The sequence below is a fragment of the Choloepus didactylus genome, chromosome 4 (assembly GCF_015220235.1).
Source record: "Choloepus didactylus isolate mChoDid1 chromosome 4, mChoDid1.pri, whole genome shotgun sequence".
In the NCBI taxonomy this organism is placed as follows: Eukaryota; Metazoa; Chordata; class Mammalia; order Pilosa; family Megalonychidae; genus Choloepus; species Choloepus didactylus.
The window spans coordinates 78,204,245-78,225,075 of NC_051310.1; the positions used below are offsets into that span (position 1 = coordinate 78,204,245).

Below are 20,831 nucleotides of genomic sequence, written 5' to 3' on the forward strand. Positions count from 1 at the left end.
AATTAATTTATAGCCTGCAACTCTGCTGAATTAGTTCATTCAGCTCTATTAGTTTTTTATGGATTCTCTGGGATCTTCTATATGAAGAATCAGGTCTTCTGCAAATAGAGATAGTTTTACTTCTTCCTTTCCAATTTGGATGTCTTTTCTTTCTTTTCCTTGCCTAATTTCTCTGGCAAGAACTTCCAGTACAATATTGACTAGCAGTGGGTGACAGCAGGCTTCTCAGAGGGGGAAGGTTTTCAGCCTTTCACCTTTGAGTATAATGTTAGCTGTGGGTTTTTCATATATGTCCTTTATCATGTGGAGGAAGTTACCTTCTATTCCTATTTTTCTGAAAGTTTTTATCATGAGTGTGAGTTGGATTTTGTCAAATGCCTTTTCTGTGTCAATTGAGATGGCACATCCACCTTTACAAGAAAAAGAAGAGAAATTTATCCAAAATTGTCATTGTCTGAACCTTACCCTGAGGTTTTCCCAATGACACCGATTAGGAAAGGGGAAAGTCTCCCCTTGGGTTGCACATAGAAGGGGATTACTTCCGTTCAACCACACCTCTCCTGGCTGTCCTCTTCAGTGCTCTTGACCCTCAGCTCAACAGCTCCTTAGCACAGTGCCTGGTTGTAGTAGCTCCTGTGAATATCTGCTGCATAAATTGCTGATGGAGAAAAGCAACAAAAATGGAAACCAGGCACGAGCAAAAACATCTTCCCAGTCCACTTATACTTGCTTCGAACATAGCTAAAATGCTTACTTGAAATTTCACCCGTTCTCAGCAAATATTTTTTTTTTTAATCTCTGGATTTATTCGTTGCCTCAAAGTTTATCCAATCAGAAAGGTGTCTAGCCCTTAGTCACATGAAAAGATACTCAGCCATTCACATTACAAGAGAAATGCAAACTCCACTTTATTTAGTTATCAGTTCTCTCCTGTCAGAATGGCAAAGACTCACAACCCAAGGCTGATCGATTGATATATTACTGGCAAGTGTGTAACATGAGGGGATTCCCTTGTGGTAGGCAATTTGGTAATATCTATCAAAATTACTAAATTCACGTTTCTTTTGATCCCCAATTCTACTTCTAGGAAGGTATCCTATAGATATACTTACACACATATGAAACAATATGTTCATTAGACTTGATTCAACAAACACAGCAGCTCCTATATGCCAGGCACTGTTCTAATGATTTACAATCATTAAATAATTTCATTTCCCCAAACAACTCAATGAGATAGATATCATTCTCCCCATTTTATAGATGATGAAACTGAGGAACAGAGAGATGATGTAATTTGCTCAAGGGTCATACTGCCAGTCAGTGGTTTAGACAGGATTCAAACCCACATTGTGTAACTCCAGATTCCTGCTCTTCCCACCTTGCTGAGACCCTCCTCATGTGGCCAGGAGCACTGTGTGTAATTCAAAGGTTTGGAAACAACCTCCATGTCCATCAATATGGATTGTTTATGTAAAGGATGCTATCCAATGCAGTGGTGGAAAGATCAGGATACATTGTCAAATGAGAAGGTCAAGCAGTAGAAGGGGTAGAAAGTATTGATAAAGGAGATGGGCCAGAATATATGTTCGTATTTGCTCATATACGAATATACCTCTGGAAGGATACACGGGAAATGGGTAACCATGTGTTCTGGTTTGCTGATGCTGCCCTTTTGCAAAACACCAGAAATGGATTGGCTTTTATAAAGAGCGTTTATTTGGTTACACAGTTACAGTCTTAAGGCCATAAAATGTCCAAGGTAATGCATCAGCAATCAGTTACCTTCACTGAAGGATGGCCAATGCTGTCCGGAAAACCTCTGTTAGCTGGGAAGGCACGTGGCTGGTGTCTGCTCCAAGTTCTGGTTTCAAAATGGCTTTTTCCCAGGACGTTCCTCTCTAGGCCTCAGCTTCTCTTCAAAATGTCACTCTCAGTTGCTCTTGGGGTGTTTGTCCTCTCTTAGCTTCTCCGGAGCAAGAGTCTGCTTTCAACAGCAGTCTTCAAACTGTCTCTCATCTGCAGCTACTCTCTCAGCTCCTGTGCATTCCTCAAAGTGTCCCTCTTGGCTGTAGCAAGCTCGCCCCTTCTGTCTGAGCTTATATAGTGCTCCAGTAAACTAATCAAGGCCCAGGCTGAATGGGCAGGGCCACACCTCCACGAAAACTATCCATTCAGAGTTATCACCCACAAATTGGGTGGGTCGCATCTCCATGGAAACACTCAAAGAATTACAATCTAATCAACACTGATACATCTGCCCACATAAGATTGCATCAAAGATAGTGGCGTCTTGGGGGACATAATGCATTCAAACCGGCACACCATGGTTACCCATGGAGAGGAGAAATGGTGGCTAGGGGATGGGGTGGGGGGGAGACTATCACTGTATTCTCTTTTATACTTTGGGACTTTGGAGCCATCTGTGTATGTTACTTTTTTAGGAGAACAAATCAAAAGCCTGAGTGCCACTGCTTTTTAATATACTTTTCCTTTGACTTTACAACCCCTTTGTTCATAGACTTTAAAATTTAACTTAAATTTTTAAAATTTATATGTGAACAGGTAATATATGCTTATGATTAAAAAAAAAAACCAAGCAGCCTGTAAGGGAATATAATAAAAATGACATTTCTCTCCCATCCCTGAACACCAGCCTCCCAGACTCCCGTCTGAAGCCACCCCTGTTTCTGGCTTCTTGTGAATTCTTTCTACACCCCCACCCACTCACACACACACACAGGGTGGCACCCACTGATCCTGGGCATGAAACAGCCCCTTTCGTTTACTCTCCCAAAACTATATCTGAAAATAAGAATCTAATTTTAGTGACCAGAGCTTTTTGGGTGTTTTGGTGACATCGTTTAGGGTGGAAATAGATTTCAACCCAAATTATAGTGTATAGGACCCTTGTTCTCTGCCATCGAGTCATTATACTCACCTTAATCACAGTTCGTCACTCCATACTTCAAGTGTCCAGATTCCTTGTGGTTTTGAAATATAGCTTTAATTCAACCCCAAGGAGTTGGGAACGGATGAAAGTTCACACCAGTGACTGTTTTCTGCACCTGTGACTGTACAAAATGCCTCTTACGTAGCCGTCGTCAAATGTATAGCCTATGTTACAGAAGTTTTATGGAAATGAGCCACAGTGTGTCCAAAAGATGGTGCACTGGGAAATGATCAGCTCAGGAATATTTTTTTCAAGTTGAAGGGCCTTATCCACCTCCTCTCAAGCAGGCCAGGTTATATCAAGTGATACGGAGTCTGACTTGAGACAGCTCAGAGGCTGCAGGTTGAGGGGCTGGTACTCTGGTGAGCTATGGTGATTATTAAAATGAAACAGGGCTTCCATGTGCCACTTTGGGAAATGGAATCCAAGTCAAGCGCCATTTAAAACAGCCCCAGCCCTGGCTCTTTCTCCCACCCCCCACCCCCCACCGCACAGTACATTGATGACACCCCACAGGCTTGTGGCATGTTTTAACAAGCAGGAGCCCCGCCATGCTGGAATTTAGGGAGGCTGAGAGATCCCGGAATTCCTAAAAACACAAAAAAAATGCCCAAGAATCAAAGCAGTAATTTTCCTTGTCCAAAGCATTCTGATTGCCAAGAAACCCAATGCCACAAAGGGAAATTGAAGCCATGGATCGTCCAGACCAATACAACATGAAACTGCCAAAGACACTGTCCCCGGCCTGGGTCCCAGCGTCCTATCACGAGAGTCTGTGGGAGCGCCATGCTGCTGGTACTGCCGTGTTTTGTGTTGAGTCAATCCTGTCATCAATAAACACTTAGAGGCCTGGGCATGGGCCGGTCACATTGGACCCACTTTATTTGTGCAAGAATGATAACAATAACCTCCTGAAGATGGCTTCACTGCTCTAAAACTAGAAATGCTATAGTAAGAAAGGGAGACCCAAACCCAGGGCCCGCAACTGACTCAGCCACAGATACATACTATATGGCTGATAACGTGTTTCATAAGGTCAGGAGATTTCATGTGGAAGTCACAGATCCCCAGGTCTCCCACGTGCCTTTGCTCAGCAGAAGATGCAGCAGCACGGCCACTTTCCTGCATGGAGGCCATCGGTGGGGCAGAACCCTGCTCTCCCCTTCCATGGGACAGGCCATGGACCACTGTTCCAGTTTGCTAATGCTTCTGTTATGCAAAATAGCAGAAATGGATTGGCTTTTATAAAGGGCATTTATTTGGTTACAGTTACAATCCTAAGGCCGTAAAAGTGTCCAAACTAAGGCTTCAACAAGAGGATACCTTCACTGAAGAAAGGCCATTGGCATCCGGAACACCTCTGTCTGCTGGGAAAGCACGTGGCTAGTATCTGCTGGTCTTTTGCTCCCTGGTTGCATTGTTTCAGCTTCTGATTTCAGTGGCTTTCTCTATAAGCATCTAGGAGTCCTCTCTTAACTTCTCCAGAGTAATCTCTGGGTTTCATCTCTTAGCTTAGCATCTCCAAATGTCCTTCTGTCTGCAACTCTAAGCATCTCTAAGCATCAGCAAGCATCTGGGTCAGTGTTGGCTCTTAGCTTCTCTCTTAAGTAGTCCAGTGAGCTAATCAAGACCCACCCTGAATGGGTGGGTTCATGCCTCCATGGAAATAATTTAATCAGAGGTTCCACACTAATCAACAGACTAATCAGTCTGCTCCCGCAAGATTGCATTAAAGAATATGGCTTTTCTGGGGGACATAATATGTTCAAACTGGCACAGCCACCATCCTCCCCAGCCTGTCTGTCATTTCCCCTACGCTGAAGCTCAGCATCTTGCACCATCATCCTCTGGTGTAGATATTCATGTCTGTACCACTACTGTCACCCACCACACTTCTCCACCTGCCCTGGGCTGCTGATAAGAAGAGAGCCCAAGACCAAATCCTCCTATTATCCAGGTGGAATATCCAAATAGCAGGACCTACCAGTATACCCAGATATAACATTTGGAGGCTCATGGACAAGCCTGGCTCCAAACAAAGGCCTGGATGTGCCAAGAGGGGAAAGAAGGAGGCCGTTGCTAGTCATGGGGGTGGGTGGTGCAGCCTGGGGCAGGGGTCAGTCTCCAGGACAGGGGAGAGCCTGGCTAGGGCTGACCCTACCCCAGCAGGGACAGGAAGTACAGGACAGGTCAAGAGAACTGGAAGAGAAGAACAATGGCCAGGCAGCCACTGGTTTGCAAGAATAAGCATCTCAGCGTAGGAAGCAAGTGGCCTAGGCAGCAGCCAGGGCCAGGGCTCACAGGTAATGAGGACTTGAAGGTGGTGGATGCAGAGTTATGGGAGAAGGGCTTGGCACGAGCCAGGCAGGTCTTTCTTTCATGAGAGACCAAGGCCTTTGCACAGGTCAAGGAGCAACAGCGACATCCCTAGATTCTCGAGGCAGGTTTCTTGGTTGCCCGATTCATCTGTGGGTTTGGTGCTTTACAGGGAAATTGAAAGAATGGACCCTCATTTTATATGGCACAGCCGAGCACCCATACAACACCTTCAGTTCCCACCAGTCACGCTCACGAATGCTGGAGCTTTCGGCGCTGGAGATGGAGCCACCCAAAGCTGCCGTGTTCCCACCCCAGGCCGAGGTTCCCGAGGATGAAGAAGATTACACAGGTAACGCATCTGGAGCAAGAGGACCCGGCTAGCCTCTGGGATTTTTTGTTTTTCCACTAGAGCTCTTAAAATATGGGGCTGTTCCTGGCAAAAGGTGGGGGTTATGGTATTGTGTGTCTTTCCTGGAAGTGGTAATAATAATGGTAATTTGCACTCACACAGCTCCTCCCACCCAAGGCTCTCCCAATATTTTACAGACAAGTAAGTATGCTTCAAACCAGTAAGTATTCTCCAATATTCCCAGGCTGGGAAACTGAGGCCTGATATGCCCAACCAGAATGGGGACTTGCCCCCCTGGTCAATTAGCCTCCTCGTGGGGCACCCCCTTTTCCTCAAAGGCCCCATCTCTAGATCTCAACCTCCTGGCTCTCACATCCACCCACGTTCAGAGGAGTGGGGGAAGAAATGGAGGTAACCACCAGGGACCTGTGCTGTTTGGGTTGAATCGGCATCGTCCGGAAAGGACCTGGCTGTTAGATGTCTCGAGCCAGCCTCCAGGGGCTGTGTTTAAAAGATCTTCAGAGATTAAGTTAGGACATAATGATGCTGCACAAAAAAAAAGCTCTTAAAAATCTCACTGGAAGTACAAATGTCCTGTGTGAACCTTTTTCTCCTGCCATACTTTTGTCAGTTAGGAGCTGTACCTTCCGGGCCACCGGCCTGCCCTGCTAAGGCAGCAAAGAGCTGCAGGAGCTGTGCAGAGACTTCCAACACTTTCAGCTGTTGGGCTGGGTGCGATTTTTATTAGCATGTTAGATAGAAAGCTTTTCCTTTTCTCTCCGAGCCATCCCACCATGATTTGTGTGAAACTGGGGTGTTTCTGGTTTGGCATATTTTCTCTGGTTAAATATTCTGGCTACTTGACGACTGATGCGTGATATTGAAGAACACTGATGCTTTCTGAGTTATGTAAGAGCTTCTAAAAAATATAACGAAATGGTATTCCACCAATACATACGAGCATAAATTATGGTTGATGCAATTTTAAATTTCTCCTCCATTCCTTTAAAACTGAGCGTTGAATTATGTATGGACTAATCCACTGTTTCCCCCTGTGATTTATAAACTGTGGCAAGATTCAGTAATTGTTAATGAAGGACTGATTTTTCCCCTCTTAAAATCTGCTACTGACTCTAATGTGCACACTGGAACCTCACTGTAACGTTGTTCTGCAGCTCAGTTCACCCTGAGCAAGGCCTAGATGGAGAAAGGGGATATCCACAGAAGCAAGATGTGCCCTACTCTCAGAAAAGTTCCCTGCAGTCGTGGAGGGCAAGGGCAGGGGTGGCCAAAAAGCAGCAGGACGAGTCCACTCAGGGACAGAGACAGGGTGTCAGAGAAGACAAGGATGGGAGGGTGTTATTCTGGGGGGCGCTGACCACAGGCAGAAAGTGCACAGAGGGGGACGGTCCAGGCCGGGGGTGGGGTAAGCTGACCACGGGCGGAAAGTGCTTGGAGGGGAATGAGCCCAGGCTTGGGGGGCTCCGCTGAGGACTCTGGGGAGCAGGTGCCCATGTCAGGAAGGGGTGGGGGAGTCAGTAATAGAGCAGCAGTCCCCAGGGCCAGCCAGCAGGGGTGGGCCGGGCAGCACAGGAACTGGGGGGAAGAGGGTGGACAGGAGAGACAGAGGACAGATCCCACTGCAGCATGGAAATGAAGGAGAGGAGGCAAGGCAAGTGAGGGGGGAGAGGAAAGTCCAGGGAACACGTATGATGGTGAGGAAGCTGGAGAGTAGTGGCCAGATCACATTTCGAGAGGGCGTGGGGCTCCTGGAGGGTGTGCCAGGTAGTTGTGAGTGGAAGGCTGAGGTAGCACTGGACTCTGGAATTCCCTGAGGCAGATAAGAATGTGGAAATCCAACTTCAGGGGGACAGGGGCAGTGAGGCCAGTGAGCTAGGAGAACGGGAGGATTGGGAAGCCCCGGCGACCAGCAGGGAAGAAGGGCAGCGACCACAGGTTTGGGGGTGCAGTCCCCAGGGACCGTCCATGGCTGTGGTTCTGAGGGTGAGGAGTTCTGTTTTGATGGCCGGCCTGCTGAGACAGAGCCATGCAGTGGCCAGAGTGCAGATGGAGAACCTCACCATGAGCCACCCAGGATGCTTGGCCAGAGAACAGACCCTGGGCTGGGCTGGGGGTGCCTGGAGTCTGCACCCCTGTGCACACACATGCTAAGCAGCTCCTAGGTCGTGAGCCAGGGAGCTGGACATCCACAGACGCAGAGGCTGAAACCAGCAAGAATGACAGCAGGAAGCAAGATGGGTGCCCAGGGTCCAAGGGCCCCCCCTGGGAACAAAGGGAAGCCTGGGCATCAGAAAGGAGGCAGGCATTGGGCAAAGGGGGAGGAGCAGCCTGGGGACCTGTTCCACCTTGCAGGGACTGGGGATGGGCTATGCATGGCTGGGGACAGCACAGTCATCCACGCTGGATCCTGAATGGGGAGCCGAGGGTGCACAGGTGCTATTGCCTGGAGAATGGGGTCCCAGGACAGCTCTCTAGGAGCACCGTATACCTGGGGTATCCAAAGTGGGAAGGTACCAGTCGTTGACTCACAGCCCACCAGCACTCACTCCCCAGGTGAGAGCCAAGGCCTGGAGAGAGAATTAGCTTGCCCAGGTCAGCACACAGTCAAGAAAGAGACCAGAATGGGAATGAAGTCAGTTTGTTCTCCTCGGCACCCCGTCTTCTGCAGTCAGCCATCTCTACTCTTGCATCCTACTCCATTGCAAACAGTGTCATGGTCAGGTTCCAATGCGCTTTTCTTAGATGGAATGAATGGTGGAAAAGATGGTGGTATTTGCTAAAATCCTTCTGCTCCTTCAGAAATTGTCCTGTATGTGTAATGACCCATCAACCAAGAACCCCCAAGTTGCTTTCTAACATTAATTTGCTTCTGTGTTTGTGTATGTATTTTTTTTTTTAATCCTGGATTTGTTCCACAAAGTAGTTAAGGTGGAGTTTTCAAATAATCCTGTGTCATTATAGCATAATGTGTAGGGGAAACAGCTGTTTCCATTAGCCAGTCCGTTCAATCATTAATTGAGCTTCCATTAGAAGTGATGGGAAGTTTCCCAGAAAGGCAGTGGGTCTTTGAGGAACCTTCACCCAGTTGTGGCAAGAGGAAAAGCAGAAAGAAATACAAATTGCCACAGAAATATCATAGGCTCACCCAGAGAATGAGTTACAGATGTCCAAGGAAAAATATTCATATTCTTTGGAGTAAGATACAGCCAGGTGGATTCAATTCAAGAACACTTCATGGAAGAGGTGAATCTTGATATTTGGCTTTTAAGAAGAATCCAAGCAGAGAGCCCCACTGGGAATGCTTGTTTACAGACATTCTTCTGAGCATCCTCCGCCCCTCGGATGGGCATCTTCGTAACTTGATCTCCAGCTCGGTTGATTGCCAGTTACCAGTTATGTCATGCTGTGTCAAGATTCTTCTGCTTGTGCACTTGGGTGGCCTCCACTCTTGCCCAGGGCTTCCCCTCAGGATTATTGACTAAATCCTCTCCTGCAGACAGGTCCAGGAGAGAGGGGAAGGGAGTGGCTGGGGTTGAAGTCCACACACAGAAGGGAAGAAAACTGTCCCCTCACCTGGCCTGGAGCAGACCTCTCCTCCAAGGCTGTCCCTGCCCCAGGCAGTGGACACTCTGTCTGCAGATGGGGAGGACATCTGCACTTTACCCCGTTTCCATCCACTCTCCTTTCATCATTCAGTCTCTCAGCAAACATTTATGGAGCACCAGCTGTGTACCAGACATGGGGCCTAGGCACAGAGCAGTAGACAAACTAGAGTCCCTGCCCATGGACAGCTCCTTCTCCTGGGCCTGCAGAGATTGAGGAAATCAGTCTGCATCCTCACTGTTCCTTCAGAATCTTAAGATGGAGGAAGTTGTTCACTGTTGCTTCCCTCAGCCTGCTGGAGAAACAGCTGCAGGAGAGGACTGAGTGGTGTGTGCCTTTGTGGCCATTGTGGGGCCTGGTGTCAGGGGGTCCAGTTGCACCAGAGGGGCTTGGTGGGATGGTGGGGTCCCGGCATCCAAGCACACATGTTTCAGCTCAGTGGGTGAGTAAGAACCATGGCCCAGGGAAGCCGGGGTACCCATTGAAGGGATTTCACAGATACCCCCATACACGGGCTGGAGCAAGGTGGAGCAAGAATCAAACCTGCCATCCTGAGTGGAAATGAGAAACAAATCTAGAGCAGTCTGAGGCAGAAACATTGCAGACATTGGGGCTCTGGAGGTGGGGGGATGCGTGACGGAACACAGAGGGCCAGCGTGGGCTCCAGCAGCCGAGGGTCCTCCCGGAGAGGGGGACCACACCAAAAGGGGGTTCACAAAGGGATTGGAGGTGGGCAGGACCCCCAGTGGAAACTCTGGAAATATCGACAACGGTAAACCTTCAGGGAGGGAAGCAAAATAAACTGGGTCTGGAGACGCTTTAAAGACGAATGAAGAGGGCGTTGTGCGCCTCGGCAAAGAGGCCCATTATGGGCAGTGGAACGTGGGGACTCTTCATTCCCTCATGTTCCCTATGAAATCCTGGTGGCCCCCAAATTACCTCTTTTCTTCTGAATTCATTCCCCAACCCCTCTGTGCCAGTTTGAATGTATTATGTCCCCCAGAAAAAGCCATATTCTTTGATGCAATCTTGTGGGGCAGGCATTTTAGTGCTGATTAGATTGGAATCCTTTGAGTGTTTCCATGGAGACGTGCTCCACCCAACTGTAGGTGATAACTCTGATGAGATAATTTCCATGGAGGCGTGGCCCTGCCCATTCAGCCTGGGCCTTGATTATGGAGCAGTATATAAGCTCAGACAGAAGGAGCGAGCTTGCTACAGCCAAGAGGGGCACTTTGAAGAATGCACTGGAACTGAGAGAGGAGCTTCAGCTTGCAGAGACATTTTGGAGATGGCGTTTGAAAGCACACTTGCTCCGGAGAAGCTAAGAGAGGTCAAACACCCCAAGAGCAACTAAGAGTGACATTTTTAAGGAGCTGAAGCCTAGAGAGGAACGTCCTGGGAGAAGGCCATTTTGAAAGCAGAACTCCGGAGCAGACGCCAGCCACGTGCCTTCCCAGCTAACAGAGGTTTTCTGGACATCATTGGCCATCCTCCAGTGAAGGTACCCGATTACTGATATGTTACCTTGGACACTTTATGGCCTTAAGACTGTAACTGTGTAACCAAATAAACCCCCTTTTATAAAAGCCGATCCATCTCTGGTGTTTTGCATCCTGGCAGCATTAGCAAACCAGAACAGGTCCTCCTGGAGAGGGGGACCACACCGAAAGGGGGTTCACAAAGGGCAGGCAGGACCCCCAGTGGAAACTCTGGAAATATCAACAATGGTAAACCTTCAGGGAGGTAAGCAAAATAAATCGGATCTGGAGCCGCTTTAAAGATGAATGAAAAGGCCTTTGTGCACCTCAGCAAAGAGGCCCATTATGGGCCGTGAAGCGTGGGGACTCTTCGTTCCCTCGTGTTCCACATGAAATCCTGGTGGCCCCCAAATTACCTCTTTTCTTCTGATTTCACTCCCCACCCCCTCCAACAATGAAAACCTTTGTAGAAGGTTTTTCTTTCCTTTTAAAAAGGCTCAGAAGTCCTCCTAAGGCCCCGTTGAGCCCCTCCTAATGACTCCAGGGAACTGTCTGGTGGGTTTTCCTGAGCCGTTTCTCCAGGGTAGGACAGGGTGGGAGGAAAAGGCAGGAGTCTAGGCAGGCTGAGGTCAGGCTGGGAGGGAGAAGATACCCTGGCCCGTCCATAGACATGCCCCCACCACACCTCCAGGGGGTGAGAAGCTAAAGCTGGGCCCCTCCCTGTGGTATACCCAGGGCCGTGAGGTAGGAGGTATGAGGTGTGATGTTGTCCACGGAGCTCTGTGGCTTTTCTACCATCCCTTTTCCAACAGCACACAGGACCCCAGAGTGAGCATTTGGGGACTAAAGGGAACTTGAGGGAAGGGGGCCCCCCTTTGAGCCAAAAAATAAAGAAGGTCCACGTGGAAGGAGCTGGAAGCTGGTCCTTGAAAGTCAGCAGCACAGCCCTGCCGTGGGAGGCCAGCCCCCCACCCCCACCCCAGATTGACACACACCTGCCCTGTCACCCCCCATACCCGTCCTGCTACAGCTACACCCAGTGGGCACAAACATGGAAACCATCCTCCGTTCCACCACAGCATGCCCCTGCCCCTTTCCTGCTACGTCATCCCTGCCTAATTCACCATAACCCAAAGCTACCCCTGCTGGGCAGCAGTTTACCTAACACCCAGAAGACTCCATACAGGGCTGCTCCACCCTTCGGAGTGGAAATCAAGGAGCTGGCTGGTCCTACCACAGTGACTGAGCAAGCCGTGCACTGCTAAGTGGCTGCCAGCCTCTCCGTCCCCCATCACAACCCACTCTTCTACTATCTCACAGTTCTCCACTCCTCACTGGTTTTGGTTCCCCCAACCCCACCATCAGTTATTTGACTTGCTCTCGTGGAATTCTGGCTCTCCAACCCCGGAGCCCAGAGCTAGGCCCACCCACCCACGGACTCAGGTTCCCGTGGCAGAGAGTGTGCCACTCGGGGGCCTGGCCTGGGGGTCCTGCTTCTTCTGCCCCTTCCAGATTGCGACATCCCCACAGGGGGCTCTCGTGGATGAGGCTCGATTAACAGCGTGTCCCTCTGGATGACAGAAAATGCTTGTTTCTTTAAGGTGTGTGCCATCCGGAGTGTGGCGACAAAGGCTGCGATGGCCCCAATGCAGACCAGTGCCTGAACTGCGTCCACTTCAGCCTGGGGAGCGCCAAGACCGGCAGGTAACAGGGTGGGGGCTTCACGCTGCAGATCCTGGGGCACCACGGTGTGGCCTGTGCCAACAGCTTTTACCCCCTACCACCTGATGCCCCAGATAGGAATTCATGCAATACTCCAGAAAGAAATTGCATTGAGGTTAACTGTTTTGGATTTTTTTTTTTAATCTTTTAGTAACTTCTTGTTCTGCTCATGCAATAATACATGTCCCTTATAAGGAAAACAGAAGCTGTAGCATTTTGGTGTCTGTACTTACAAACCGTTTTCCACCCGTTTTGAGCAAACATGGGATCACACTGAGCATGCCCAGGCTGGTGAATGTAGACAGCTGTGATTTTAAGGCCCAGAATGTTCTATAAGCCAGCTCTGTCCGCTCCGCAGGCTGACTGCGAGTGACATGGCTGACAGGCCGAACCTCATTGTTCATTTTCTCAGTGTTTCTTAACACTGGCTGTGTGCTGGGGTGTCCCAAAGGCGCTCCTGGAAACTTCCCAGAGAGCCTGTGAGACTTACTTGGCTCCGGAGGGGATAGCATTTGGGAACTCTGACCTGTGGGCCAATGAGTAGGGCTCACTGCCCAGGTCTGGTTCACCTTTCTGTGACGAAGTTGCGCCTCTATGTGTCCTTCCATCAGGTTCCCACCTCTGTCCCTGGAGCCCTCCTGCACCTCCTGGCACCACTCACTTCCTTCCTCCACTCAGATATTCATCCCCACCAGCCTTGTGGCTATTCTTAGTGTCATTCATTCACTTCACAAAGCCTCTTGAGCACCTACTGTGTGCTACACCCAGCCCTACCTGAGGAGCTAAGTGGGAAAACCACAGCCCAGCCTCCTAGAGGCACAGGCATAAAGACACATCCAGAAACACTGCCTCACAGCTGTGAGCACCCAGGCAGAGGGTGGCCGGTGCACGGTGGAGATGAGGGCTTCCCAAACACAGTCCAACTCAGCCTGCTGCCTTGCAGAGGCTCTACTCGCTGCCCGGGAGAGTGGAAGCACGCCATAGGCACACAGGGTGGGGTTCTGCCAGAGCTGGCAACTCCAAAAGCCAAACCCCATCATCTTGGGGCCTTTAGACAGCAAAACACAGCCGCAGGGTTTCCCACTCTGGCACCTTTGGACAGAAAGGACTCCCAGGTTCTTATAGAAGTCCTCAAAGCCTCTACCTGTGTTCTTCCAAACCTCCCAACTGCACCATACCAAGACGATGGGTGTTAATGATTTAAAGTCACTCAGAACGGGCACCTACGGTTTGGGGACATCCTTCCAAACCAGCTGCCTGCCTTTCCCTGACTCAGGTTGGCACTGCAGGGCAGAGCGGGCAGGGGCTGAGACTGATTTGGAAAGACCCTCACTGTCTCCTGTTCCCTACAGGAAGTGCGTGAGCGAGTGCCCCTTGGGCTACTTCGGGGACTCTGCAGCACGGCGCTGTCGCCGGTGCCACAAGGGCTGTGAGACCTGTTCGGGCAGGAGCCCGACCCAGTGCCTGTCTTGCCGTCGCGGCTTCTACCACCATCAGGAAATGAATGCCTGTGTGACCCAGTGTCCTGTGGGATTCTATGCTGATGAGAGTAAGTGGTACATCTGTGGATGCAAGAAGTGAGCTGTCAGCTGTCCCCACCCTGGGCTGGCATTCCTTCCCGCTGCAGGGAGAATTTTCCCAGCCCTCTGCTTCCTGGGTGCTAGGTGGTTTAAGGAAGGACCTTCAATGGGTGAGGGAGAGAGAGATGGTGAAATCAAAGCATTCCACCCCTGTTGGGCAATGGCAGTTCATACACAAGCCTGGCCAGGAACAGTTCCAGGGGGATGTGAAATGAACCACATAGTCCCGGGAATTTCGTGTATCTGCAAGGCAATGTTTGTCATTGATGAGGGGCAGAGAGGTGGCTTGGGCCAGCCATTCTGGGCTCAGTCTGATTTCAGATATCAGAAAAGAAAGGCCTCCAAGGATGCCCCCCAAGGTAGGACTGTGCCGTCTGCCTCTCTCTACCTCCGTGAAGCACAGTGCATAGCAGGGGCATGGCAGGTAAGGGGATTCAGAACAAGTGTATGAAATCAGTGAACGAAACTGGGTGAGAGCCCTTCTTAGGAAGAACTGCTGAGTTGACATTGGGGTTTAAGTACGGGTGGAAGGCTTACCATCCTTCAAAAAGGAGGAGGAGGCTGCCAGCTGGAAGCATTGGGCTTAGGAGAAGGGAAGGGTTGATCCCTTGACAGACATCACCTCATTTAACCCCAACCACATCCCTAAGAGATGGGTGTGTTGGCCTCATCTTACAGACAGGGAAATGAAGCAAGCCAAGAAAGGATGAAAGGCCCTAACTAGTAATAGCAGAAGTAGGACTTGAACTCAGAGTAGAGAGCCCAGGGGTCCTGCTGTCCGCCAGCCCACTGGGGCCTGCAGCGCCCATCCCACAAAGGTGGGTGAGGTGGGCAGGGTGCAGGGGCCCAGGACTTTGTGTCCATGTGTCGCCAACTCACAGTCGAAGAAGAGCCAAAATAGAGTATTCTGGTTGAATGGATGGAGGATAGTTCTCAAACAAGTTGTGAAGAAGCTAATGTTTAGACACTGGCTATCTTGAAGGTGGCAGACCCTCCCACACACAGAACTCTTTCCTGGCCTGGCCAAGCAGGAGAGATTTTTGACCTGTCCTGTCAAGGCACTGCACTTACTCCTTTGGAGAAAGAGCCAGAAAATCTCTAACAGCATATGAAGTGTGGTTTGGTACAGTCTCTAGCATGGCCTGTCGGCTTTCCCTGGGACCCACAAGTATATCCTGTGCTCAGAACCAGGCATGTCAGCGTGGCGGGATGAAACACAAACCCCTAGTAGATAAGGGGACTGCGGGAACATTCCTTCCCCTCTTGTCCTGAGCACATGGAAACATTCACTGGAGATGGTCTCCCTCTGGTGGGCGTGTTTTACGACATCCAGCTCAGACCTTGGTGGCATATCTGTCTCTGGAAGAGGAGGGAGTGGGGTTCTCCACTGCAGCAGCACACAAACACAAGAGAGGGGTGCTGTGCCTAGAACACCTCCCCGTGTCACCCACAACTGAGAGGTGTGAGACTAGCTATGGGGAACCCATGCTAACTAGTGAAGCTGACTCATCTCTTTGTGAGTAAAAGGCTTTGCATCAGAGCATGTGGGAGTCGTGCTTTTGCTGGTGACCCGACACCTGTATTGGAGTGGGTTGGCATCTCTTTAGGTGTCTTTCCTTATGACTGATATAAAGCCATCAAATAACCAGTCTCTCTTTAGTGGGAAAACAAATAGTCATGCAAGGCACAATTCACAGCTTTTGCAAACACCTGCCCTTGGCTTCCACACAGGCCTGTTTGCAATATGGAGGCTCCCACCCCAAGGCAGGAACCAGCCCCACTTGCTCACGCAGTGCAGGTCCTCCCTGAGCACCTGCCGCAGGTGTGTCCCACACCTGCAGGGCCCTGAGGATGATGCAAAGAGGTGTAACAAGCAGCCCTTACCTTCCAGGAGGAAGAGGCAGGACGTGATATGTCCCAACCACTTAGTAATCAAGCAAAGTGGTATTTGACAAGGTGCCAAAAGGAGTGATCTAGATAGTGACTTACCCAAACACAGTGGGAGTTATGGTAACCCAGAATTTCCCCGCGATGACTGATGGGTTGTCACTGGTTCAGGTCTCACTGCACAGAGCTCCTGACTTTTCCTTGAAGACGCTGTGAAAACCCAAACAAACAAGGGCCTCAGAGGCATCCACAGGCTCCACCCTGTCATTTTCATAAAGATTTACACCTGCTTAAATTCCATTCTGGAGACTACCATTGAGTGAAAATCTCTTTTTTCTCAACCCACCTTGAAATGCTAAAGTTTTATTTGCCCAGATTTGATTTTATATCAATTCTTTCTCCCCCTTCTCCTCATCCTGCTTTTTTTTTTTCCTCCAGGTCAGAAAAATTGCCTTAAATGCCACCCAAGCTGTAAAAAATGCATTGATGAACCAGAGAAATGTACTATCTGTAAAGAAGGATTCAGGTAAAGCCTTCACTTCAAATCTGAAGAATGCCAAGGTGTTTACACTGTTTTTAGTTTTTGCAATTGTTTTATTAAGCTTTTGCGTCTTTTCTGATAAGCTAAAATTTCAGAGTCCCAAAGACTCTCAGAGTAAGGAATCTGAGTCTGTGAAAATCACGCTTCCACTTCTAGATGGTTGTTTTTTTAAGATGGAAAAGTTAGAGAATGGGTAAAAATTCTAGAATTTACTGAACATTTAGAGAATTGGTAAAAGCAACAGTTGAGTTGATCACGCTGTAAAGTAGAGCTCGCTGCTAGAAGGGTGAGGACCTCTTAAGGGAAGCACAGAACCCCCCTTTTAGGCTCCAGTAACTCCACCTATTGCAGTTGCCTGTCCCAGCAAGGGGCGGACTGTAATGGAGAACCCCACTCTCCCACTCCCCCCCCCCATCACTCTGTCCTTGCTCTCTTTTCTCCCCCAGCTCCTGGTATCTTCAGCCAGGTGGGGGTGCTGATTCCCTGAGGATGTTCTTTAGATTCCTGGTTCTCCCTGTTCCACCAGCTCAGCCTTTTGAAGCTCGGCACACTTTTCCTCTAGAAACAGTTTACTGGGTGTTTTCATTTTCTGGCTGCCAAAGCAAATACCATACAATGGGTTGGCTTAAGCAATGGGAATTTACTAGCTCACAATTAGAAGAAGTCCAAATCAAGACTTCATCAAGATGAGGCTTTCTTCCCGAAGACTGGCACTGTGGGGCTGGCTGTTGGTGATCCTTGGCTCTGGGCTCCTCTGTTACATGGCAATGCACATGGCAGCCTCTCCTGGCCTCTCCCTTCTCATCTGTATTCCTTTGACATTCATCTTCTGGCTTCCTGTGGCTTTCTCTCTCTGTGTGTCTGAATTTCATTCTGCTTGTGAAGGACTCTAGTAATAGGATGAAGACCATCCTGATTGAGGTGGTCACACCTCACCTAAAGGTCCTTCTTACAATGGGTTCACACCCACAGGAGTGGATAAAGTTTAAGAGTATGTTTCTCTAGGGTACATACAGCTGGAATTCACCACACTAGGTTAGTGACTTTAACTGGGATGTTCTTAAAGGTTTGTTTAGCCCATTTCATGCAACCAATTGGGCATCATTTGCTCCTCCAGGCTGCTATCTAGCATCCCAGAAAGCATTCTATTGGAAATCACACCTGCAACAATCCCATCATAAAGAGACTAGTGCCGTGGAGATGGAAGCTGGGTCGGCATTTTAAGGGGGAAAGGGAAGCGGTCAGCTTGAGCAGCGCCTCCTACCCTGGGATGTGCACAGGAATCACCAGGGCTCTCGTTAGCATGCAGAGTCCCACCCAGCAGCCCTGGGTGGGGCCTGAGACTCTGCATTTACAACAGGCTCCCAGCAGGTGTGGATGCTGCCAGCCCTGGGGATTCTCTCTGCTGCCCCCTTAGGGTAGCACAGCCCTCACCCCCATCTTCTCTCCACCCAAATGCTGCCGTTACGGAAATTCACCAGCAGAGATGAATCCTTTTGGGTTTGAGAGAGAAGGAAGAAAAGTTACTGAACATCCTCTCTTATTCCAATCTCTTTCCCAAATCTCTCCATTTAATCTTCACTGCAGCCTATGAGGCAGACATTATTATTATTCACATTTTCCAAATGTGGTAGATAGAGGAAGATGAGCAATTGCCCCGGGGATGCAATATTTCCTTTATCCTGTCCTTTCTTCCAGATCAGGGAATTGGGGAAAAAGGGGTCCACAGCCCAAGCTCCTGCATGTCTGGGGAAGGCATGGGAAGCAGGGCCCCCAAAGTCACTTGTCACCCTGCTGTCACTGAAGCCTGTTTGCTGGACAAGTAAGGACTAGAAATCAAAGGATGGCTGGTCAAGGAAGGAGCTCCCCAAGATACAAAAGAGCAAAATGGGAGAGGAGATTTTCATCTGGCAGCAGCCGCCGGGGGCCTGGCAGAAGCCAGCTTTCATGTCCCAGGTTCCATCCCTCCTGCTGTGGCTCCCCAAACCCAAGCTGGAGATTAAAGGTGTCAGGGAAGGAAGACTCCAACTCAGGCAATCTGGTTCCCAGTGGGGAAGGAATGGGGGAGTCCCAGCGAACTCACTCCTGCTTCCTGTGGGAGAGATGAAGTCAGCTCCTCGGCTCAGGAATAGTGTCTGGGGGACAAAATGCCTCAAGGGCAGCAGCCACACAAACAAGCCATGCTTCCCAGCAAGCAAGAGCTTTCAGAGAGGCAAGCAAAATCTGAACCGTCATCCACCATAATCTGCCGAATTTTCTTTTATTGCCCAGTATCCTCCTAAGCTGTGACTTCACATCATCCCCATCAAGCTACAGCAGGCAGGGACCAGTGGAGGAGCTGCTCCAGGCCAGCTGTCTCTTCAGGAGGAAGATGCAGGAAGGGCTCACAGGGGACCTCGGTTTCTTAAGACATGATTTAACTCCACTCCTTGGCACCAAGACAACGAGAAGCCCTGGGTGGTGTCCACCATCGATGCAAAGGGATTTGCCTACCCACAGCCTCCAACACAAATGTCTCCCCCTAAATGCAGGAGTCTGGGTCTGGTCCACCCTCACCCCCAGCATGCTCATTCAGTATGTTTAGTGGCTGGCCCATTTAAAGTGTGTCAAATGCAGTGTCATCTCGGGAACTAAAGAAAAAAATAGGAGCTGACATTTATTTACATTTGCTGTGTGCCAGACACTGCTCCAGACCTTATGGGTATGAGCTCATTTCGCCCTCAAAGCAACCTTAGGATGTAAGGAACTGTTAAGTGTGCCCTTTAACAGGTGAGGAAGTGGAGGCACAGAGAGGTTAACCAGCTGGCCCAGGGTCACACAGCTAGGAGGTGGCAGGGCCAGGAGCCCAGTGTGGGCAGTCTGGCAGCTCAGTCCCCAGGCTTGAGACCTGCACATTGGCCATCTTGCTGGGGCCAGGTGAGGGTAGGTATCAGATGAGGTTAAAGAAGAAGGCTGGAGCCTCATCAGGCAAAGCTGGGTAGGTTCCAGGAGTGGATTTTATTCCAAGTCCACCTTGAAGCCCAGAAGGTTTCCAGCCAGGGGCAGATGGGGGCAGGTGATCACCACCACCCGACTACCACACTGTAAATGCCAAAGCTTGGCGGAAAGCTCAGGTCCAGTGGGACTGGGCCAGCATGCACCAATGGTAATCCATGTGTATTCAATTCATCCTCTTGGGGCTGGGAGCCATAGACCAGGAGAAAGCCTAAGGACTCGGCTTCCTTCACCCGAAGACCTCAGCACACAGCAGCCCAGTGGGAGAGGCTCTAGTTTCTAAGCCCAGAACATCCACTTCAGCCAGGCTCCTAGGTGCTTCAGGACAGCTTTTCCCTTTCCTTTAATCTCTGAACCTTAGCAACACAACAAAAAGCTGTTCTTCAAGAACGTTCGTTTCCTCCCATGGAAGGCGTTTGAGTACAAATCATAATTCAATTAAGATTTTGGAATAAATACCAAACTCTGCCTCTTCTTTTCTTTCAACAGCCTTGCAAGGGGAAGCTGCATCCCAGATTGTGAGCCAGGCACCTACTTCGACTCTGAGCTGGTCAGATGTGGGGAGTGCAACCCTACCTGCCAAACCTGTGTGGGTGAGTGGACGGCTATGCAGACAGTCACCACCTAGGTTACTGAGAGGCAGGCTAATCCTGCAACCGAGGCAGTCTTGAACTTCGTGGACTTCCATGTTCAGTGCAGCATGCAAACACAGAGGCCCATGGGGAACATGCACCCAGGTTTCTGAGCATCAGAAACCAGCAGTGGATGTGAAGCAAATGCTAATGGCTCATGAGCTGTCATGCCCTGAGCCTCAGCTGGTGCTGGGGAGGTGGTCTGACAGAAGTTCATACACCATGGACATACAGAGGACTCAGAAGGAGGAAGGGGGTTCAGGTGGTGATGGGGATGCTTTTCCAAATATGCCTTTAGTTCTTTTTACCTATTTTCACTTATTTTGAACATTCTCTTCAAAGAGGAAAAGACTTGGATAAACAGTTTTATGTATATAATGATTTCCCACATGGACTATAGCACAGATGTCTTCCAGGCACTGGTTTATGCAGGAGAGTGGAGAATCCATTCTTTCTGTTGGGTTTCATTTTGCAGTTACTTGCAGAAGTCAGTTGAAGTGCAACACGTGCCTGTGAGCTCAGATACACCTCAGGTTAAGTTTTGTCCTCCTGATCGTTGTATTAGTCAGGTTCTCTAGGGGAACAGAACCAACAGGAGATAATCTGTAAATATGAGATTTCATAAAAGTGTCTTACACAACTGTGGGGATGCATAAGTCCAAATTCCGTAGGGCAGGCTGCAAACTGGCAACTCTGATGCAGGTTTTCGATGAATTCCCCAGGAGAGGCTGGCTGGCTGAAGTAGAGGT

General features: G+C 49.6%; 1 protein-coding gene across 1 annotated transcript in view; it reads left to right on the top strand.

Moving 5' to 3' along the window:
- PCSK6 (proprotein convertase subtilisin/kexin type 6) overlaps positions 1 to 20,831 on the top strand; it is a 189,611-nt gene that overhangs the window by 153,637 nt on the left and 15,143 nt on the right. Inside the window, 6 exon segments of the mRNA XM_037832888.1 lie at positions 5,442 to 5,621; positions 5,784 to 5,822; positions 12,328 to 12,430; positions 13,801 to 13,997; positions 16,354 to 16,441; positions 19,940 to 20,043. Coding sequence (XP_037688816.1) covers positions 5,442 to 5,621; positions 5,784 to 5,822; positions 12,328 to 12,430; positions 13,801 to 13,997; positions 16,354 to 16,441; positions 19,940 to 20,043 — 711 coding nt within the window.